Raw genomic sequence first — 18,219 nt, 5'->3', positions numbered from 1 at the left:
ATATATATATTTTTTTTTACAAGGTATTTTTTTGCAAATAAACATTTAATACAGGACGCACCTATGATTTTTAAAAGAGAAACCACCGCTTAAGCTGTTTGATTTCAGACTTTCTCAAATTGAGTAATTTGAGCATGAGCTATTGATTTCTGTAAACAATTGGCTATTTTTAAATATAACAGTTACACATAGCCTGGTAAACATGTAAAAAACAGCATAGAGCATCAACTGATGGCTGAAAATAGGTAAATGTGAATATTCAATGTATATTCTTATAATTACAAGGCTAAATAATATTTAAACAAAATTATGCTTTGTGTTTTATCTTTAAAAAAATGGATCTGTATATAAAACATCTTGTTCATAATTATCTCTGCAATGACAGGTACAATGCGATTCAGCAAAAAAAAATAAAAAAATCCATTGATACGTTTTTTGAAGACTGGTTGGTTACATACCAAACCTGTTGCATCAGTAGACAAACTTTTACCAGAGCTTTGTCTTTAACTTGTTTTTCCATTTCATATTTAAAATGATATTTACAGTATTGCGTTTATAGTCTTTTTTTTCTTTTTTTACACTGATGGTAGAAGAAGCTGGAGTTGTGGTGGGGTTGTCATGGTGATAATAATGTAACTGCTTCCGGTGGACAGCATTTGTGTGCTGTTAGTGCTTTACTAAAAAAAAAAAAAAAAAGAGCAGACTGCATACAAAAATGAGGACTTTGGCCAAGCAAAACAGCCAAAATAATTTTAATACACAAACTGTTTTTATTATAGCTCCTATTATATTTTCTTTTCTACATCCATAAGAAATATTCAACAACACATTTCACCTAACCTTCGCTACTTACTGATGGAGCTCTGAATACATTATTATACAAAATTGTTATTCCCACAGCACCAGCCTTTTAAATGGCCTTCAGATGAAAACCAATATACTAGCTGCTGATGGTAACAGGTTGGTCATTATGTCTTATCTCAATTTCTGTTATTGAGAGAAGTATTAAAAATGAAGGGCACAAATAGATTATTGATTTTAAAGTCAGACACAGGGTTTTTGTAAACTATCCATAACACATGATAGAACAGAACACGAAGGATGGCTAGTCTTACTGCTAGTCTTATTTCCTCTGCCATTGCTATGCTTTGTTACAGAATAAACTAAAATTTAAACCATCTTAGCATATTTAATTATAAAGTAGATGCATCAAGAACGTTACATTTTTTTGAATTGCACGCTTTTCTTTTCCTTTGTTATTTCTTAGCCACTTCAATGCTGGGCACTTTCACCCCCTTCCTGCCCAGACCAATTTTCAGCTTTCAGCGCTGTCGCAATTTGAATGAGAATTGCGCAGTCATACAACACTGTACTCATATTATCATATTTTTCCGAATAATAGAGCTTTCTTTTGGTTGTATTTAATCACCACTGACAGTACATTTTGAAACAAAAAACACGTTTTTCTTTGTTTCTGTTATAAAATGTTGCCAATTTTGCCAATAAATCTTTCTTCATAAATTTAGGCCAAAATGTCAACTGCTACATTTCTTTAGTGAAAATAACCCAAATCAGTGTTTATTATTTAAAGTTTTAGGAAAGTTATAAAGTCCACTACAAACTATATAAACTATGTTATATATATATGAAAATTGATTAATCCTGATGTACTGTTGGGCTAATTTCTTAAAAGTCAGCAGCAAATTCTGTCGCTGCTGACTTTTCTAAAAGGACACTCAGGCCTCATACACACGACCGAGTTTCTCGGCAAAAACCAGCAAGAAACTTGCTGGGAGATTTTTTTTGCCGAGGAAACCGGTCGTGTGTACATTTTCGTCGAGGAAACTGTCGAGAAACTCGACGAGCCAAAAAGAGAGCAAGTTCTCTATTTCCTCGACGGGAGTCTCAAATTGGCTCGTTGAGTTCCTGGTCGGCCTGGTTTCCAACGAGAAACTCGAGCGTGTGTATGCTAAGAAACCTGCGCTTGCTCAGAATAAAGTATGAGATGAGAGTAAAAGTATCATTTGTAATGGAGATAACAAATTTTTCAAGCTGTAACAGACTGAAAGTGCAAATAGTCTCTTACCAAACTTTTACTTAACGCGCAAACACATGAGATTAGCAAAACCAGCCCCAAGAGTTTAGCCAGTGGAATCGAACTTCCCCTGCGGTTGTATGTGTTGTATGTCACCGCGTTTGAGAACGAGGAGATTTTGTCTTGACTGTGTGTACGCAAAGCATGCTTGTCCAGTTCCTCAACAAGCAACTCGACGAGGAAAACGATGTGTTTCGCCCGTCGAGTTCCTCGGTCGTGTGTACGAGGCCTCACCTGTGCAGGGATTCAACGCTGTCTTCACCCAGGGCCAGTTCTTCACCGGTCTTCCATCCCCGATGCTGCCATGTTGTCCTTGCAGCTTCACAGCCGGCTTCCCACTTTGTATTTGCAAGCTGCTTCGCACCCTGTGATTGGTTCCGCAGGCGTCTGAGAGCTGTGAAGTGTCCCAGAAGGTTGTGGCTAGGGGACACCAAACTTCCACCTTGATTGCCTTCTAAGTGGGAAGTCAAAACGAAGAAACTAAAAGTTTCCTTTACTGTCTACTGTCTAGTGAGGGGTAGGGGAATGGAAAAAGCGGAACTGCAATTTTTAACTGAAGTTCTGATTTAAGCTGGTCATACATGTTACAATTTGATTGTACAACTTCATATTTACCAACATGTGTTTACCTTTAAAGATGCTGGCTTCAGAGACAGTTAGCCTAGGTTCACATTGGAGCGATTTGTCATGCGATTTGAGAGATCAAATCGCATGACAAGTCGCAGCCTATTGGAGGCAATGGCACTGTTCCAATTGGTGCGACACCGATTTTGCTGTGCTGCACCGATTTGCAAAAGTAGTTCCTGCACTACTTTTGCCGATTTCAGGTGCGATTTCTATAGACATCTGTTTATGAAGCCACACAAATGTCTATCAAGTAGCACCTGAAATCGTGCTGACCTTGCTACTTTGAAATCGCGCTACTTCAAGTAAAGTAGCACAATTTCAAAGTAGCATCAGTGTGAACCAGGGCTGAAGTGCACAATCCTACTGACATTAAGCCTAGGTTTACATTGGAGCGATTTTACGCAGCCTATTGGAGACAATGACACTGTTCCAATCGGTGCGACAACGATTTGGCAGTGCCGCACCGATTTGCAAAAGTAGTTCCTGCACTACTTTTGCAGATTTCAGGTGTGATTTCAATAGACATCTGTGTATTAAGTCACACAGATGTCTATCAAGTAGCAGCTGAAATCGCACTGATCTTGCAACTTTGAAATCGCGCTACTTCAGGTGAAGTAGTGTGATTTCAAAGTAGCATCAATGTGAACCAGGGCTTAATGCAGTTTGCACACATGTTGCTACATTATGATTGTCATAAGGATTTACACTTGCTTTAGAAGAATTTCAGCCTTGCATGATCCACAACTGCTGAACATCTTCTGCGAACCCACCTAGGATGCAATTAGCATGGATGTGCTGAGTTCTAGAAACATCCCGAGCTTCTTTTAATGTTAATGATATACTTATTGCTATAAAAAAAGTTCTATACTGTAACAGCCAACAGACTACAAAATGGCATCTTGCTTACTGTATGTTAATCTAATGCCGCGTACACACCATCGTTTTCTGCGATGGAAAAAAACGTCATTTTCAAAAACGTCAATTTAATTGACCGTGTGTGGGCAAAAACGTCGTTTTCTGTCTTCTAAAAAACGACAGAAAAAAATTGAAGCATGCTTCAATTTTATGTGTCGTTTTTGGCCGACGTCGTTTTCTGTGTTCTAAACATTGACCGTGTGTACGTAAAAACGTCGATTTAAGCCCGCGCATGCTCAGAAGCAAGTTAGGAGACGGCAGCGCTCATTCATGTAAAACGACTGTTCAGAATGGAATCAGCACATTCGTTAAGGTGTTTTTCAGCTTATAGACAAGAAAACGAAATTTAAAGCACAGTCACTGAAAATCACGAATCGTATCTCACCAAACTTTTACTAACACGCAGCAACACGATATCAGCAAAAGAGGCCGTCTTCCGCATGGAAACGACCCTTTATAGTGACGTCGTGCGTGATTGACGGAACTGCGCTGTGCTAGAGCGTTGTGAAAAAGCGATGGTGTGTATGCTACGTCGTTGTTCAAATTGAAGTTTGAAAAATGACGTTTTTTTAAAGCACATAAAGCGTCGCATTTTTCCATCGCAGAAAACGATGGTGTGTACGCGGCATAAGAGTTAAACAGTGCAAATGATGTGGTTAAGAATGGTACATTAATGTTTAAAGAATCTCAAGACACAGAGATAAAAATCTATTATTCCTAAACAATTATAAAGCGGTAAACTGAAGCACTAAGCATTATAAATATAGGCTCTATACAGGGGCGGATCCAGAATCTAGTCTCGGGAGGGGCACTGCCAGAATATAAGGTGTTGCATACAGAACTGTATTTAACCACTTCAGCCCCGGAAGAATTGGCTGCCCAATGATCGGGCCATTTTTTGCGTTTCGGCCCTGTGTTGCTTTAACTGACAGTTGCGCGGTCATGCGACGTTGCACCCAAACAAAATTTAAGTCTATTTCTCCCCACAAATAGAGCTTTCTTTTGGTGGTATTTGATCACCTCTGCGGTTTTTAGTTTTTACGCTATAAACAAATAAGCGACAATTTTGAAGAAAAAAAATTCCTCAGTTTAGGCCAATATGTATTCTTCTACAAAATCGTAATAAGCATTTATTGATTGGTTTGCGCAAAAGTTATAGCGTCTACAAAATAGGGGATATAGTTTTATGGCATTTTTATTATTATTATTTTTTTTTTACTAGTAATGGCGGCGATCTGCGATTTTTATCTGCAATATTGCGGCATACACATCGGACACTTTTGACACTATTTTGGGACCATTGTCATTTATACAACGATCAGTGCTATAAAAATGCACTGATTACTGTGTAAATGACACTGGCAGGGAAGGGGTAAACCACTAGGGGGCGAGGAAGGGGTTAAGTGTGTCCTAGAGAGTGATTCTAACTGTGAGAGGGCTGGGCTGCAAGTGGCATGACAGTGATCACTGCTCCGGATGACAGGGAGCAGTAGATCAGTGTTCTGTCACATGATGGTGCGGGTTCCTTAACGCACCCTACATGCAATCTGGGATCCGCACGCATGACATATTGGGATATAGCAGCTGTGTGTCTCAGTAGAAAAAAATTAGATGCCGGCATTGGGATGCATGCAACACTTTATGCATCCCCAAGCCAGTAAAAGACAGCCCTGCATGTTATGTCTGCAGCACACCCTGTGTGAATGAAGTCCAAAGATAAATTTTTCTATCGTTCTGTATCATCATTATTATCATGATAATCACATAATACAGGTGCTGTGGCTCAACGCACCTGTACTGTGTGATTATCATGATGATATTGATGATGATTGGTAATTGTAATATGGCACATGGGGGGAGTAATGTACTCACTGATGTATTACTGACCAGTGGAAATTAATTAACCCCTTTATGATGCATTAGTGGCAGTATTTATAAACTCCTTCATGTTGTAGCATAAAAAGAGTTAATTAACACTGATAGTGCCACTGTCATTAATGCAGAACAAAGGGGTTAATTGCCACTGGTCACTAATACATGAGTGAGTACATTAACCCCCTCCATGTTCCATATTACAATTACCATTGTAAATTATTTAATTATTTTATTTTCTGGGGGGGGGGGAATTGCCCCATTGCTCCCCCCTGGATACACCCCTGGCTCTCTCTCTCTCTCTATAGATAGATAGATAGATAGATAGATAGATAGATAGATAGATAGATAGATAGATAGATAGATATTCATTTATTGGTGCCACATCTTTTTAAATAAAATGTGTTTATAATTTACAGCAAACATAACCAAGTATTTCTGGTTAAGCTAGATACATATTTAATATGTTCCTGGCAAAGATTCTGTAGATTGCACTAATGAAATGTCATTAGTTAGCTAATGAAGTTTTTCATTCAATTTGGCTATGATGTTGTTATTTAAATAGGCTTAATCTAATACCAAATAAATTATCACATGTACATTGATTATCCTTATAGTTAAGGAACATACTTTTTTTTTTTTTTGCATATTAATTATTCATTGAAATGTGTATAGAAAGGGTTCTTATGCAAATTAACTTGTTTTAAAATGTCTCCTTCACATAGCTGTTTATGAGCGACACAGGCAAATCAAGCAGAGAGAAAATATTATTTTATTGGGTGTACAGTATCTGCTTTGATGAATATTCAAATATTTGAGTGCAGACTTTAGATCTGTAAGGCTCCATGTACTTAAAAATCGCTGCATCTACAGGAGTTTTGTGTTTTACCTGTGGAAGCAGCTCAATGTTATCCTATGTCCATGCATATTAGGACGATTAGAGGCATATTTTAAGCTCAGCGGTTAGAGGCTGGAAAAAATAAAAACTTTTTTTTTTTCGTTTTTGGGTGGAGCTTTTTGGCAGAAAAAACACTGAACACTCCTAAACACGCCTAAACATGTGTACACAAATGCTCTATTTGAGCGTTTTGTTTTTTTCTGCCAAGGGAACTGGTGTTTTTTTTTTAATCTGCATTGGGCCTAAGAACCAATTTTGTTTAACTCTTTCATTTTTTTATTATTATTTTTTTTTAATAGCGCAGATTATAAAAAAATAAGGGTCTTCACCAGCACACCCTAATATAATTATAATCTTGTCCTTTATTCACATAAACTAACAGGCATCACAGGCTGACTTTTTGGGACCTCGCAGGATCCCTTTTTTAAAGCAATCTGCCTTGAAAAAAACAACATTTGTAAGTTATGTTTGTGCATATATTATACCCGTGCACATACATTTTCATTTTCAGTCATTTTAGGATGTCATATGGTAGCAGGGGCATCCTTTTTTTCCCCCATATTCTTTTTATTGAGGCAATATATGGCAATATACACGAGAAATGCACATTTGTTGCTCTTACAAAAGAAAACAACAAAGCAATGCTCATACAACTATCAAATCTATAGCAAACACGATACAAGTACAGTGTATGGTCTGACAATAGACCCATAGCAACAATATATGAACATATAGAGCAAAGGCCATTGAAATACTGATGTACATACCACCGGGAGTCTCTATACATTAGAATGATGACTATAAGGCAATTACCATTTCCCCGGGATTGGAGTAACAAGGCTAAAGTAGCATCCCAGAGGGAATCCGGCAGGGGCATCCTTAACCACCTTATAGTTGTGTTACTAAAATAATGGTACAAAGACATTCATTTGCATTTATTTAAAAAAATCATATTAAATAAATATTTTTTTTGCATTTATTTTATTAAAGGTAATAATCACCTTAGCCTGTATCTTCAAGCAATGAGCTTTAATGTATCACTGCATAGCACTGTGTGGGTATAGGGCACTAGAAGGGCCTTTTGCAATATGAGTACCTGTAAGCAGAGTGGCAGGCTCAGAAGAACAGTTTCTTGAGGGGCACATGTTGTCTCTTGCCTGGACATGCAGGATTCTCCAAGTGTTTACTTGGATCTCTACTGTAAGAGCTTCTAGGTTGAAGGGACAGACAAGCAGGTTCCATTGTAGTTGCACTTTCTGCTTCAGGTAGGTAAGACGGTGGAATCTTCTAATGCTAGGTGCACAACTAGTTCCTGCCTGAAGTGGAAGAGGATTCAGCAGAATAAGGTCTTGTGATTCATGGTGTAGTATGTGTCAAATGATATTAGTCAGCCCCTCTACCAGCTGCTTCTTGAAACACGTTGGTTCTTTTTTGCTATGAATAATTTTTATCATTATATTAACTTGGACTCTTGGACGGTTGTTTAGCGCTGCCATTGTATTGTAGTTATATTGATTGATACATTCCCTGTTTTGTGGAGTGCTGCCGAAGCAGAGCCAATGATAATTTCGGTGACCCTCTGAAATCCAGCACCTCCTTTGTTCTGGTGTTTCCACTATCTGCTGAGGACAGATTGTTGATGTTTTTATTATATATCATCACATCCAAGGAACGCAAATTATGAGTATCAGTTTACAATTTACTAAACAAAACATGGGAATGCAAAAAAAAAAAATAGCATTCTAAATTAGCCGCTAAGGCCCAACCCTCAACACCTAGCACCTTGTCTCTCACTTCTTACCGTCTAGCTCATAACACCTAATCTATAACGCCAACACATTAATTCTAACCCCAGGCTCTTAATGCTTTTTCCCCAACATTGTGTAGGTTTCTTCCAACACATAGAAGTAGACTCATGACCCTACCTCCTTACTTCTAATATCTAACCCCTAATGCCTCAGCATCTACACTCTATAATCAATAAATGTTAAAAATCAGTAGACTTGGCTTTGCAAGCATTAGTATTCAGGGTTATTTTGGAATGCCAGTATTCATTCTTGAGCCTCCCCGAACAGGCAGATTCACTAAGAATTACATGACATATGATCAACTGTTGAGAACCTGGTACACTGAATAACAAGTCTGGATATTGTATGGAAATAATTGCTTGCCACAACAAACCTGCTGGGCATCTGCATAGCATCAGCTCAAGTGTTAGCTTTTTGTTAAAACCACTTTTACACTTGCCATTTTATATAAATACATCTGCTTGTTTCTCACATCTAACTTCTGGGCTCTTTGAAAGAGCATCATTATTCAAGCATCCCTATGGCAGAAAAAGCCTTTTTTATCTTTAAAGTATAACTGAGGACACAACTTTTTATTTTGGATAGAGAGGGATTAGAATACCTATCAGATTGTTATGCTGTCTGTGCCCCCGTTGGGGAAATTCAACCGCTCTATTTATTCTGCTTACTGTTACCATGGAAAGTGAAAATCCCAAATTTTGGTTTAGCACCAGAACAGGAATAGAGGGGAAATCTTTCAACAGGGACCTAGTTTGGGTAATCCTGGTGATACCCATTGATTCCCCCATTTTGGACGGACTTCCTCTCAATTCCTGTTTTGGCTTTAGGGCAGGAAGTGAAAAGAAGTCCTAGTTTAATGATGCTGGGCAATAGGGGCAGACTGGCCATTGAGTCACTCGGGCACTGCCCGAGGACCCCATGCCACTAGGGGGCCCCATCAGGGTTGCCAGGCTCAGTAAAACCAGGGACAGTATGTAAAAATCTATCACTTTCTAAATGAAGTAAGTGATTAGACTGATGATACACAAATACACAAAACCTAAAGCTGACACACTGAGGATGATGTAATAAAAGAGTTGATAATCTTCACTCAGTGAAATAATTCACTCAATATTCTTCACTCAGTGAAATAATTCACTCAATAATCTTCACTCAGTGAAATAATTATACCTGTGTTCACTTTGAATTCCCAATAATTTACATGTTAAATGAATATTTGCTTTTCTCATGATTGGATAACTGAAGTTAAGCTGCTCAATTTCTTTAGTAAATCAGCTTCACTGCCTGAAGTAGTTGTGCTTTTAATGCCTTATTTTGCTAAAGCACATTGATTTGAGCCCACAAAATAGAGCTGTTTGTGAAAGCATATGGAGGAACGTATGTTTGTGCTGTGATCCAAATTTATTTTGGTTGCTGCAGGTAATTGCAGTGTTTTTGGAGGTGAATTGTTTACTAAAAAAGGCAGATACATTCTCACAAAAAACATTTATAAGCATCTTTGGAGGATTGTTCATCAATGCTATGTTGATGCTAATGTGGGTGATTGCTAGGTATTGTAACACGCAATCAGATCCATGTGTTATGTTATGGAGCATTTATATTGACTTTATTAAAAACATTATAGATGGCTCTTAATCACTAGATAAAGTGTTTTTTGAAAGAAGTATGTCTAATCATTTATGAATAACTATTAATTCCTGACATGTTAACTGTCGTTGTAAGTTACCTTTTTGGATGTCCAATATGAAGAGTGGTTTCTGGGGACACTATAAAATCTTTAAAGCTTAACTCCAAGAAAAAAAAATCCACCCTTGCAGTGCTTGTTTTGTTTAGGGGAAGAGGAATAAGGAGAAAGTATTTACTTTATTCCTAGCTCCGTCAGGCTTCCTCCAGCCCTGTGACCACTGCCCTGAAGCTGTTCACAAAGCTATGATTGACTCTGGTCCCACTCCAGCCTCCTCAGCATACTATACAGCAGGGATGTCAAACTAAATTTCATCGTGGGCTTCATCAGTATTATGATTGCCCTCAAACGGTCCGGTTGTATTTGTAAGATTAGATGTCCAGCGCATCCCCTCCCTTTACATTAGATGTCAAGAGCCGCCCCACCATCAGAAGTTGAGTCCCCCCACTCTCCCTTATATCAGAGTGCACTCCCCTTTCCTTATGCTACTGCTGGGAAGAAGCTGGATAAATTTCTTAAAAGCAGAAAGTAAGGGTCTGGCGTAGGACCTAGAGGAGGGCTGGAGCTCTCTTGCAGCTGCAGGAGAGGTGCAAGGGCCACATGAAATGGCCTGGAGGGCCGGATTTGGCCCGTGGACCTTGTGTTTAACACCTGTGCTATACAGGGTTAATGTCCCTGTACGGTACATGATGATGCTGAGGCTCCACCCACAGACTCTAGCTTTGGATGGAAGAGGAGAGCGCTAGACTGAGTATTCAGGTAATTGAAACAGCCTCCTCATCTCTTCCCTAGAAATAATAAGCAATTCACCTTTGCAGTGCATGGGGGACCCACTGCAAGGTAGATTTAAAAAATAGAAATTCCTGGAGTTAAAATTAGACTGGATCGAATTCTTAGATATTTGTGTTTTTCTGCTGAATCTGCTGTTTAGCTATTGTTGTTAAAAATGTGCCAATGCTTTTTTTCTATAAGAGAGTTTCTAGGTTTATCTACAAAGGAAAAAAATGGCAAAATGTGTAAAAAAAAAAAAGATACTTACAACTGATGCTGCATCTGTCCCATGCCGGCTATAAAACTAAGAATCGTGCGATCAAACACCACCGCTGCTTGGTTCTCAAATCTCCCTGAGCAGAGAGCTGGTGACTGTCAGTCACCAGCTCTCTGCTCTGCCCCCCTTGCTCACCTGAGCGCTGGGCTGTGAAAAAGGTGGGAGCGGCTGCCCCGGGCTCTCAGAGGCTCGGTGAGAGGCTGAGCCAGGTGCCGGTCTAGGCATGTGGACAGATCCTGACTTCATTGACATGATCTTTCCCGAACCTGGACCAGCTCTGTGACAGTGACAACAGTCGACAGCAGGCTTCAGCCCGCTGTCCACTGAAAACAGATTACAGGAGTGCAGAATGAACTTCACTCCTGTGAGTGTATGTAAAGCCAAAACTTTTTTTGTTTGGATACAGTTAAAATATATCTAATATATCTAAGAAAATATATCTAAGAAATGAACACATTGCAGTTTACCAATTCTCAGATTAGGTGGCTGCATTGGTTTACTTTTAGGATTTTTTCCTTTTTGTTTTCAGCTGGTTATCCTGTAAAAATGCACTTCCTGTCCCTGGGTAGCTTAGTGTACTCCTCCATTGTATTTACAGAGAGAGCCAAAGTAACTACCCACACTTGACATAAAAAAAAAATATGCCTTTGTTCAACCCTTTGCATGGTGGTTGATGGGATTAGTAGTTTACAAAAGAATAACATTGTTTATGCTACCATTTCTACTCACTGAAAGTGATCAGGTCACAGCATTTCTTGCAAAATCCACACATACTTGCTATTTATAATCTTAGCCTGAAAAATAAAAACCCATGCAGTCACCACATCTAAGGACTGGTAAGCTTCAACATATGTTGTATTAAATTTTTGTTCCTGGGTTTAGTTTTACCTGTTAGTTTGTTAGGTGTCTTTGTCCTGTTAGGGTGATTTCCCTTCTCTTCCTATCCAAAGAGCGCTGCAGAAGGTCTCTCCAAAGCAAGGGGTTATCCTCTCTTAGACAATTACCACCAGAACAAGTTGAAAGATTTCCCCTCACTTCCTGTGATGTCTATCCATTTTGGATTTTCAGTTACTTTCTGCTTGTGTCACAGAACCACTTGGTGGTACTGGTTAGGGTGAATCTCCCCAGCGGGGACTCAGACAGCAAAACAAAATATAAGGCCCCATGCACACGAGACGCTGCTAAACTCGAGTTCAGAGGCATTTGGGCATTTTTTTCAACTGCCCCTGAACACATTTAATGTTATCCTATGTGTCCATGCACACAATCACTTTTTTTGGCGTTTTAAAGCAGTTGGGTTTATGTCCGTTTTTTCAGACGCAAAATTTTGGGTTCAGAAGCATTTTATTTTTGCGTTTTAGACTTTGGGAGGGTCTACAATGTCTTTGAGATAAGGGCTGACAGCCGCAATCGCGGTAAAACGCAGCGAATCGCGGCAAAATGCCGCGCAATTCGCGGCAAAAATGGGCATTTTAAACGCCGTTTTTTGCCTTTGAAAATGTGAGTTTAGAGGTGTTTGTAATTGCTTCTCGTGTGCATGGGGCCTAACAGGTTTTAACCTGTACAGAGGGTATCCAAAACTAAAATAAATATATTTTGGCTTTACATACAAGAGCAAATGTCAAGAGCTAAGTAACTCATGGCAGCCAATCATTATTCATCGTTATGTTATTTTACAACCTGGTCCGGTGCTTGAAGAGATGCAGGTTTTTCTGCTTGATAAATATATAACTATGCAAAGAATAACAAAAAACGATTACCAGTATGTTATAACCATCAAACACCAAACTACAATTTTGTTCTGCAATATACTTTTGCCAATGAATTTCCAAGCCTGATAAATTATTAGTTGCACATTACATTATCTTTTCAATGACTGTATGCAGATTAATTTTAATGAACTGTTTATTTAATCTGTTGTATGCTTACACACTCACAAAGATGTAATGCAAAAATGATTGATTAATTAAAGTAGAACTATAGGCAAAACTGTTTTTGTATTTTTTCATTTTGGATAGCGTAAGGGAGGGTCATAACACCTGTCAGGTTATTTTTTGCCAACTGTGTCCCATTGCGGAGATTCCCCTTCACTTCCTGTCCCATAGCCAAACAGGAAATGAGAGGAAATCCCTGCAAATTAAGGGAATTCCTTGTGGATCCCCAAGTGATCAGATCTAGTGTGGAAGATTTTCCCTCTATTACTTTTCTGGGGACAACCCAAAATATGTTATTTTCTTTTACTTTCACTTTCAATGATAATAGTAAACAGGATAAATCGAGAGGGTGAAGCTCCTTAAAGGGGGCACAGTCAGAAATAAAAATCGAATAGGCGTTCTGAATCCTCTCCACTCTATCCGAAACTAAAAAAAAAGTTTTGTCTTTAGTTATACTTTAATACATTAGCTAAGAAAATGTTTTCCTAGCGATTCTCACAAATAGAGAAATGGGCTTATCAAATAATATGTCAGCAGGAAGCATGTAAAGTTCAGGAACCATAACACCTAATCAGCAATATTTTTTTATTGTTCTAAGTGTTTTAAATTAATAAAAGTTAAATTGTGGTCTCTGGGTTGCTGCACAGTGGCTATCATAGACACTGACTATCATAAAAGATACTGTAAGTATGCACCTCTGCACCTTGTCATTGTCATAATTCAGTATCCTTCCTTCCATTACAATTGTAATGGAAGGATATTCTTGTCATAAAAGTCTAAACTTAGATATCATGGGGCAGATTCACATAGAATTAGATCGGCGCAGCGTATCAGAGATACGCTACGCCGCTGTAACTTACATTTGGCTGTTTCGAATCCTGGAAGAATTCGCGCCGTAAGTTACGGCGGCGTAGTGTATCTCTGGCGGCGGAATTCAAATCGGCGATTAGGGGGCGTGATTCATTTAAATGAAGCGCGTCCCCGCGCCGAATGAACTGCGCATGCTCCGTTTCAAAATTTCCCGACATGCATTGCGCTAAATGACGTCGCAACAACGTCATTTTTTTAACGTAGACGTGAGTTACATCCATCCTGATTCACGGACGACTTACGAAAAAAAAAAATCTAATTTCGACGCGGGAACGATGGCCATACTTAACATGGCAAGTCTATTTATACGTCGCAAAATACCAGCTTTAACTATAAGCTGGAAAAAGCCGACTAGAGACAACGTAAGAGAATGCGACGGCCGCGCGTATGTTCGTGGATCATCGGAAATAGCTAATTTGCATACCCGACACGAAAAACGACATGCACGCCACCCAGCAGATGCCGAAGTATTGCATCTTAGATCCGAAAGGCGTACGAGGACGTATACCTGTCGGATCTAACCCAGATGCCGTCGTATCTTGGTTTGAGGATTCAAACCAAAGATACGACGCGGGTAATTTGAAAGTACGCCGGCGTATCAGTAGATACGACGGCGTACTGTGTCTGTGGATCTGCCCCTCTGATGTTAATGATTGCAAAAGTATTAACTATATAGTGAAAATATTTGCATTAAACCACTTTAGCCCCGGAGGAATTTACCCCCTTCCTAAACCAGGCCATTTTTTGCGATACTGCACTGTGTTGCTTTAACTGACAATTGCGCGGCCATGCAACTCTGTATCCAAATAAAATATGTCCTTTGTTTTCCCACAAATAGAGCTTTCTTTTTGTGGTATTTGATCACCTCTGCGATTTTATTTTTTGGAGAAAAAAATAAAAAGGCGCACTATTTTGAAAAAAAAGCAATATTTTTTACTTTTTGCTGTAATAATTATCCTCAAAAAATATACATATAAAACAAATGAATTTCTTCCTCAGTTTAGGCCGATATGTATTCTTTTACATATTTTTGGTAAAAAATATCACAATAAGCGTATATTGATTGGTTTGCGCAAAATTTATAGCGTCTACAAAATAGGGGATAGATTTATGATTTTTTTTTTTACTAGTAATGAATGGCGATCTGCGATTTTTATGAGGACTGCGACATAATGTCGGACAGATCAGACACTTTTGACACTATTTTGGGACCATTGACATTTACACAGCGATCGGTGCTATACATAGCCACTGATTACAGTATAAATGTAATTAACAGGGAAGGGGTTAACACTAGGGGATGATCAAAGGGTTCATTGTGTTACTTAGGGAGTGATTCTAACTGTGGGGGAATGGAACTGCCTGGGTGAGGAGACTGATTGTTGTTCCTAAGCATTAAGAACAACAGATCGCTCTCCTCACCCCTGACAGAATGGAGATCTGTCTGTTTACATTGACAGATCTCCGTTCTTACCTTCTCAGGAAAAATCGTGAGTAGCCGGCAGTCATCGGGGCTCCTGGCCATGCGCACAAGCTCCTACATCACGGCGTGGGCACGTGAGCGTCCTATACTCCTTAAAGTGCTCACTGTATAGCTACTGCGTTTCGCGCAGTAGTGCCATTCTGCCGCAGTAAAGGCAGGTGGTCGGCAAGCAGTTAATATGACCCACAGTAGTGCAGAGAAGTAAAAATAACTTAATTGTCATTAGCCCTTCAAATATCCTTGTACCAAACCTGAAGACGATCATTCGGTGATTTCATAGTATGTTAAGGAATAATATGTACTTCTAGCATCAATACATCTAGCTAATTTTGGATAAAAAAAGAGATACTGTGCAGTTATTATTTATAATGTGACATTCCCAAGGATATGCACTAAAATTACTAACAATCAAGGGCATGTACCAGTGCAAACGTCATTACCCTATATCACTAATCCAAGTATGCAATAATGTTATACTGTCAATATGATTGGTGTGGCGGAACTAAGCAAGATTTTATTTTTTTTATCCCCAGGTATAAAGGAGAAATGCACTGATTGGGCTGAATACCTTATTCATGATTTGACTGGTTCCAGGACTGCACCAGCAAAACTTTTAGAGGGAGTATGTATCCTAATTTTAATTAAAGTGTATTTTTTAATAATTATTCCAATTTTAAACCTAAGTGAATAGCTTTTTAATAGGCTCTATGCTATTTCCTATATCACCAAAACTATGGGCCAGATTCATAGAGAACTGTGGCGGCGTAACGTATCGTCTTTAAGTTACACCGCCGCAAGTTTTCAGCGCAAGTGCCTAATTCACCAAGCACTTGCGTGTAAACTTACGGCGGTGTAACGTAAAGCCGTCCGGCGCAAGCCCGCCTAATTCAAATGGGGCGTGTACCATTTAAATTAGGCGCGCTCCCGCGCCTAACGTTCTGCGCATGCTCCGTTCGCAATTTTCCCGCCGTGCTTTGCGTGAAATTACGGCGCCCCGACGTGTTTTTTGAACGGCGACGTGCGTAACGTAATTTCGTATTCCCGGACGTCTTACGCAAAAAAAAAAAAATCAAATTCGATGTGGGAACGACGGCCATACTTTAACATGGAGGAGTAATTTTACCCCATGTAAATAGCACTCTCAACTTTACGACGCGAAGAACCGACGTAAGAGAATGCGACGAATGCGCGTACCTTCGTGGATCGCCGTAATCAGCTAATTTGCATACCCGACGCTGGAAAACTACGCGAACTCCACCCAGCGGCCGCCGGAGAATTACACCTAAGATCCGAAGGCGTACGGAGCCGTACGCCTGTCGGATCTTAGCCAAAAGCCGTCGTATCTTTGTTTGTGAATGACAAATAAAGATACGACGCGGCAAATTTGAAGGTACGCCGGAGTATCGTCAGATACTCCGGCGTACTTTTTCTGTGAATCTGGCCCTATATTATCAGTAGAGATGGGCATGATGGAAAACATTGCTTTGTTTAGTTTCAGATTCATTTATTAGGTAAATAATTTTGTTTTGTCATATTTGTTATGTTAGAATGATTTATTTTCAGAATTTGTTATATATTCCGATTCATTTGGTATATTTTTTGTTCCGGAATGATTCGTATTTTTGGAAGTTATTCTGGTAGATTGGCTATATTTGTTTTATCGCGTTAATTTGGTATTTCTGAAGATTACTTATGAACTGAGCTATCCCTGCTAGTCCAACCCACAAAGAGAAATGGAATGAGCTGATTGGACAATATCAACTGGCGTCACGTGCCTCCAAAAGTAACAAATGGAACGATATTATTTTCGTATTAATTTGTTATGCTATGATTCAGAGATTCTGATGGATTCACCTCCATCCGACCCAAACACAATAAGTAGGAATCATCATCTTATTTCACTTTTATACCTTACTTTATTTATTGCAATATGTTTCCATTTGATATGTAGTAAATTTTTTATCATAATGAAAAATTTAACTGCAAAAAGAATCGGCTGATTATCCAAGAGTCAAAGACTACCGCACCGCTCTAATTCATATAAAGCAAATGAATCCATATTAATACATATTTGCTGATTATGATATTAAGTTAAACACATTTCCTTATTCCCAACTGACTTGTTGGGCCGCACACATACAAATGAAATGAATGGTCTCTCAAGTTTAACCCCAATGCAAAAAGAATCTTATTAGAATACTCACGCTACGCTCACTAGAGTAAAAAAAAAAAATATTTCTGAATCAATTCAGACCATTCATTATACGTCGTTCTGTTATTTCGGATGCTTCAAACGTTAACACAAGGCCCAAACTATTGCATCATGTCATCTAAATGAAACATATGAATACCAATGAATTTGTTGTTTTCGTTCCAATTTATTTTGAGTTCTTTACTTGAGGTGATTGTCCATGAAAAATTATATGTTAGTGCAAATAAAAAAAGGATCACGGACAGTACTCAATTTATTTATTTATTTTCATTTGTCACTATTGTGATTCGCAAATTCAGATTTATCACAATCTCTGAATCACCCAAATTTTGTTCCGAAAGCTACTGCAGCTGGGAAAGCACCTAATCAAGCATGATGGCAAGAAAGTTAAATATAGAAAAAAGTGTTAATAGTAATAAGTAGTAATTTAAAACAAATGTGAACGCACCCCTGTCAACCCTGTACACACCCCAATACAAACATGCAGTGTAGTGCACGCACCTGTATGTAAACATAAAATTGCACCACACATGTGAAGTATTGTTGTGACCATCAGAATGAGAGCAGTAATTCTAAGGCCATAATTCATGTTTAACTCTAAACTGATAACCAAGTCATTTTAAAACTTCACATACTTGGTATGGATTTACTTGAAGCAACCCCATGTTTTATATTCTACCAAAAATTGGCTATAACATTTAGTTTGTTTTCACTTAAATTACTTTTTAGAGTATTTTCCCTGAACGTATGCATTTGATAAATAGCTGCGCCAA

The 18,219-nt window shown here is 38.7% G+C and overlaps 1 protein-coding gene across 3 annotated transcripts in view; it reads left to right on the top strand.

Moving 5' to 3' along the window:
* Window positions 1-18,219, top strand: part of SFMBT2 (Scm like with four mbt domains 2) — a 287,202-nt gene that overhangs the window by 165,276 nt on the left and 103,707 nt on the right. For all 3 annotated transcript variants that reach the window (XM_040343342.1, XM_040343341.1, XM_040343343.1), the window contains one exon: window positions 15,768-15,856. In XM_040343342.1, the coding sequence (XP_040199276.1) occupies window positions 15,768-15,856 (89 nt within the window). The remainder of the gene's footprint in view (window positions 1-15,767; window positions 15,857-18,219) is intronic.

The sequence above is a fragment of the Rana temporaria genome, chromosome 3 (assembly GCF_905171775.1).
Source record: "Rana temporaria chromosome 3, aRanTem1.1, whole genome shotgun sequence".
NCBI classification, from domain to species: Eukaryota; Metazoa; Chordata; class Amphibia; order Anura; family Ranidae; genus Rana; species Rana temporaria.
The sequence above is the reverse complement of the archived record's forward strand: the minus strand, read 5'-3'. Positions and strand labels throughout refer to the sequence as shown.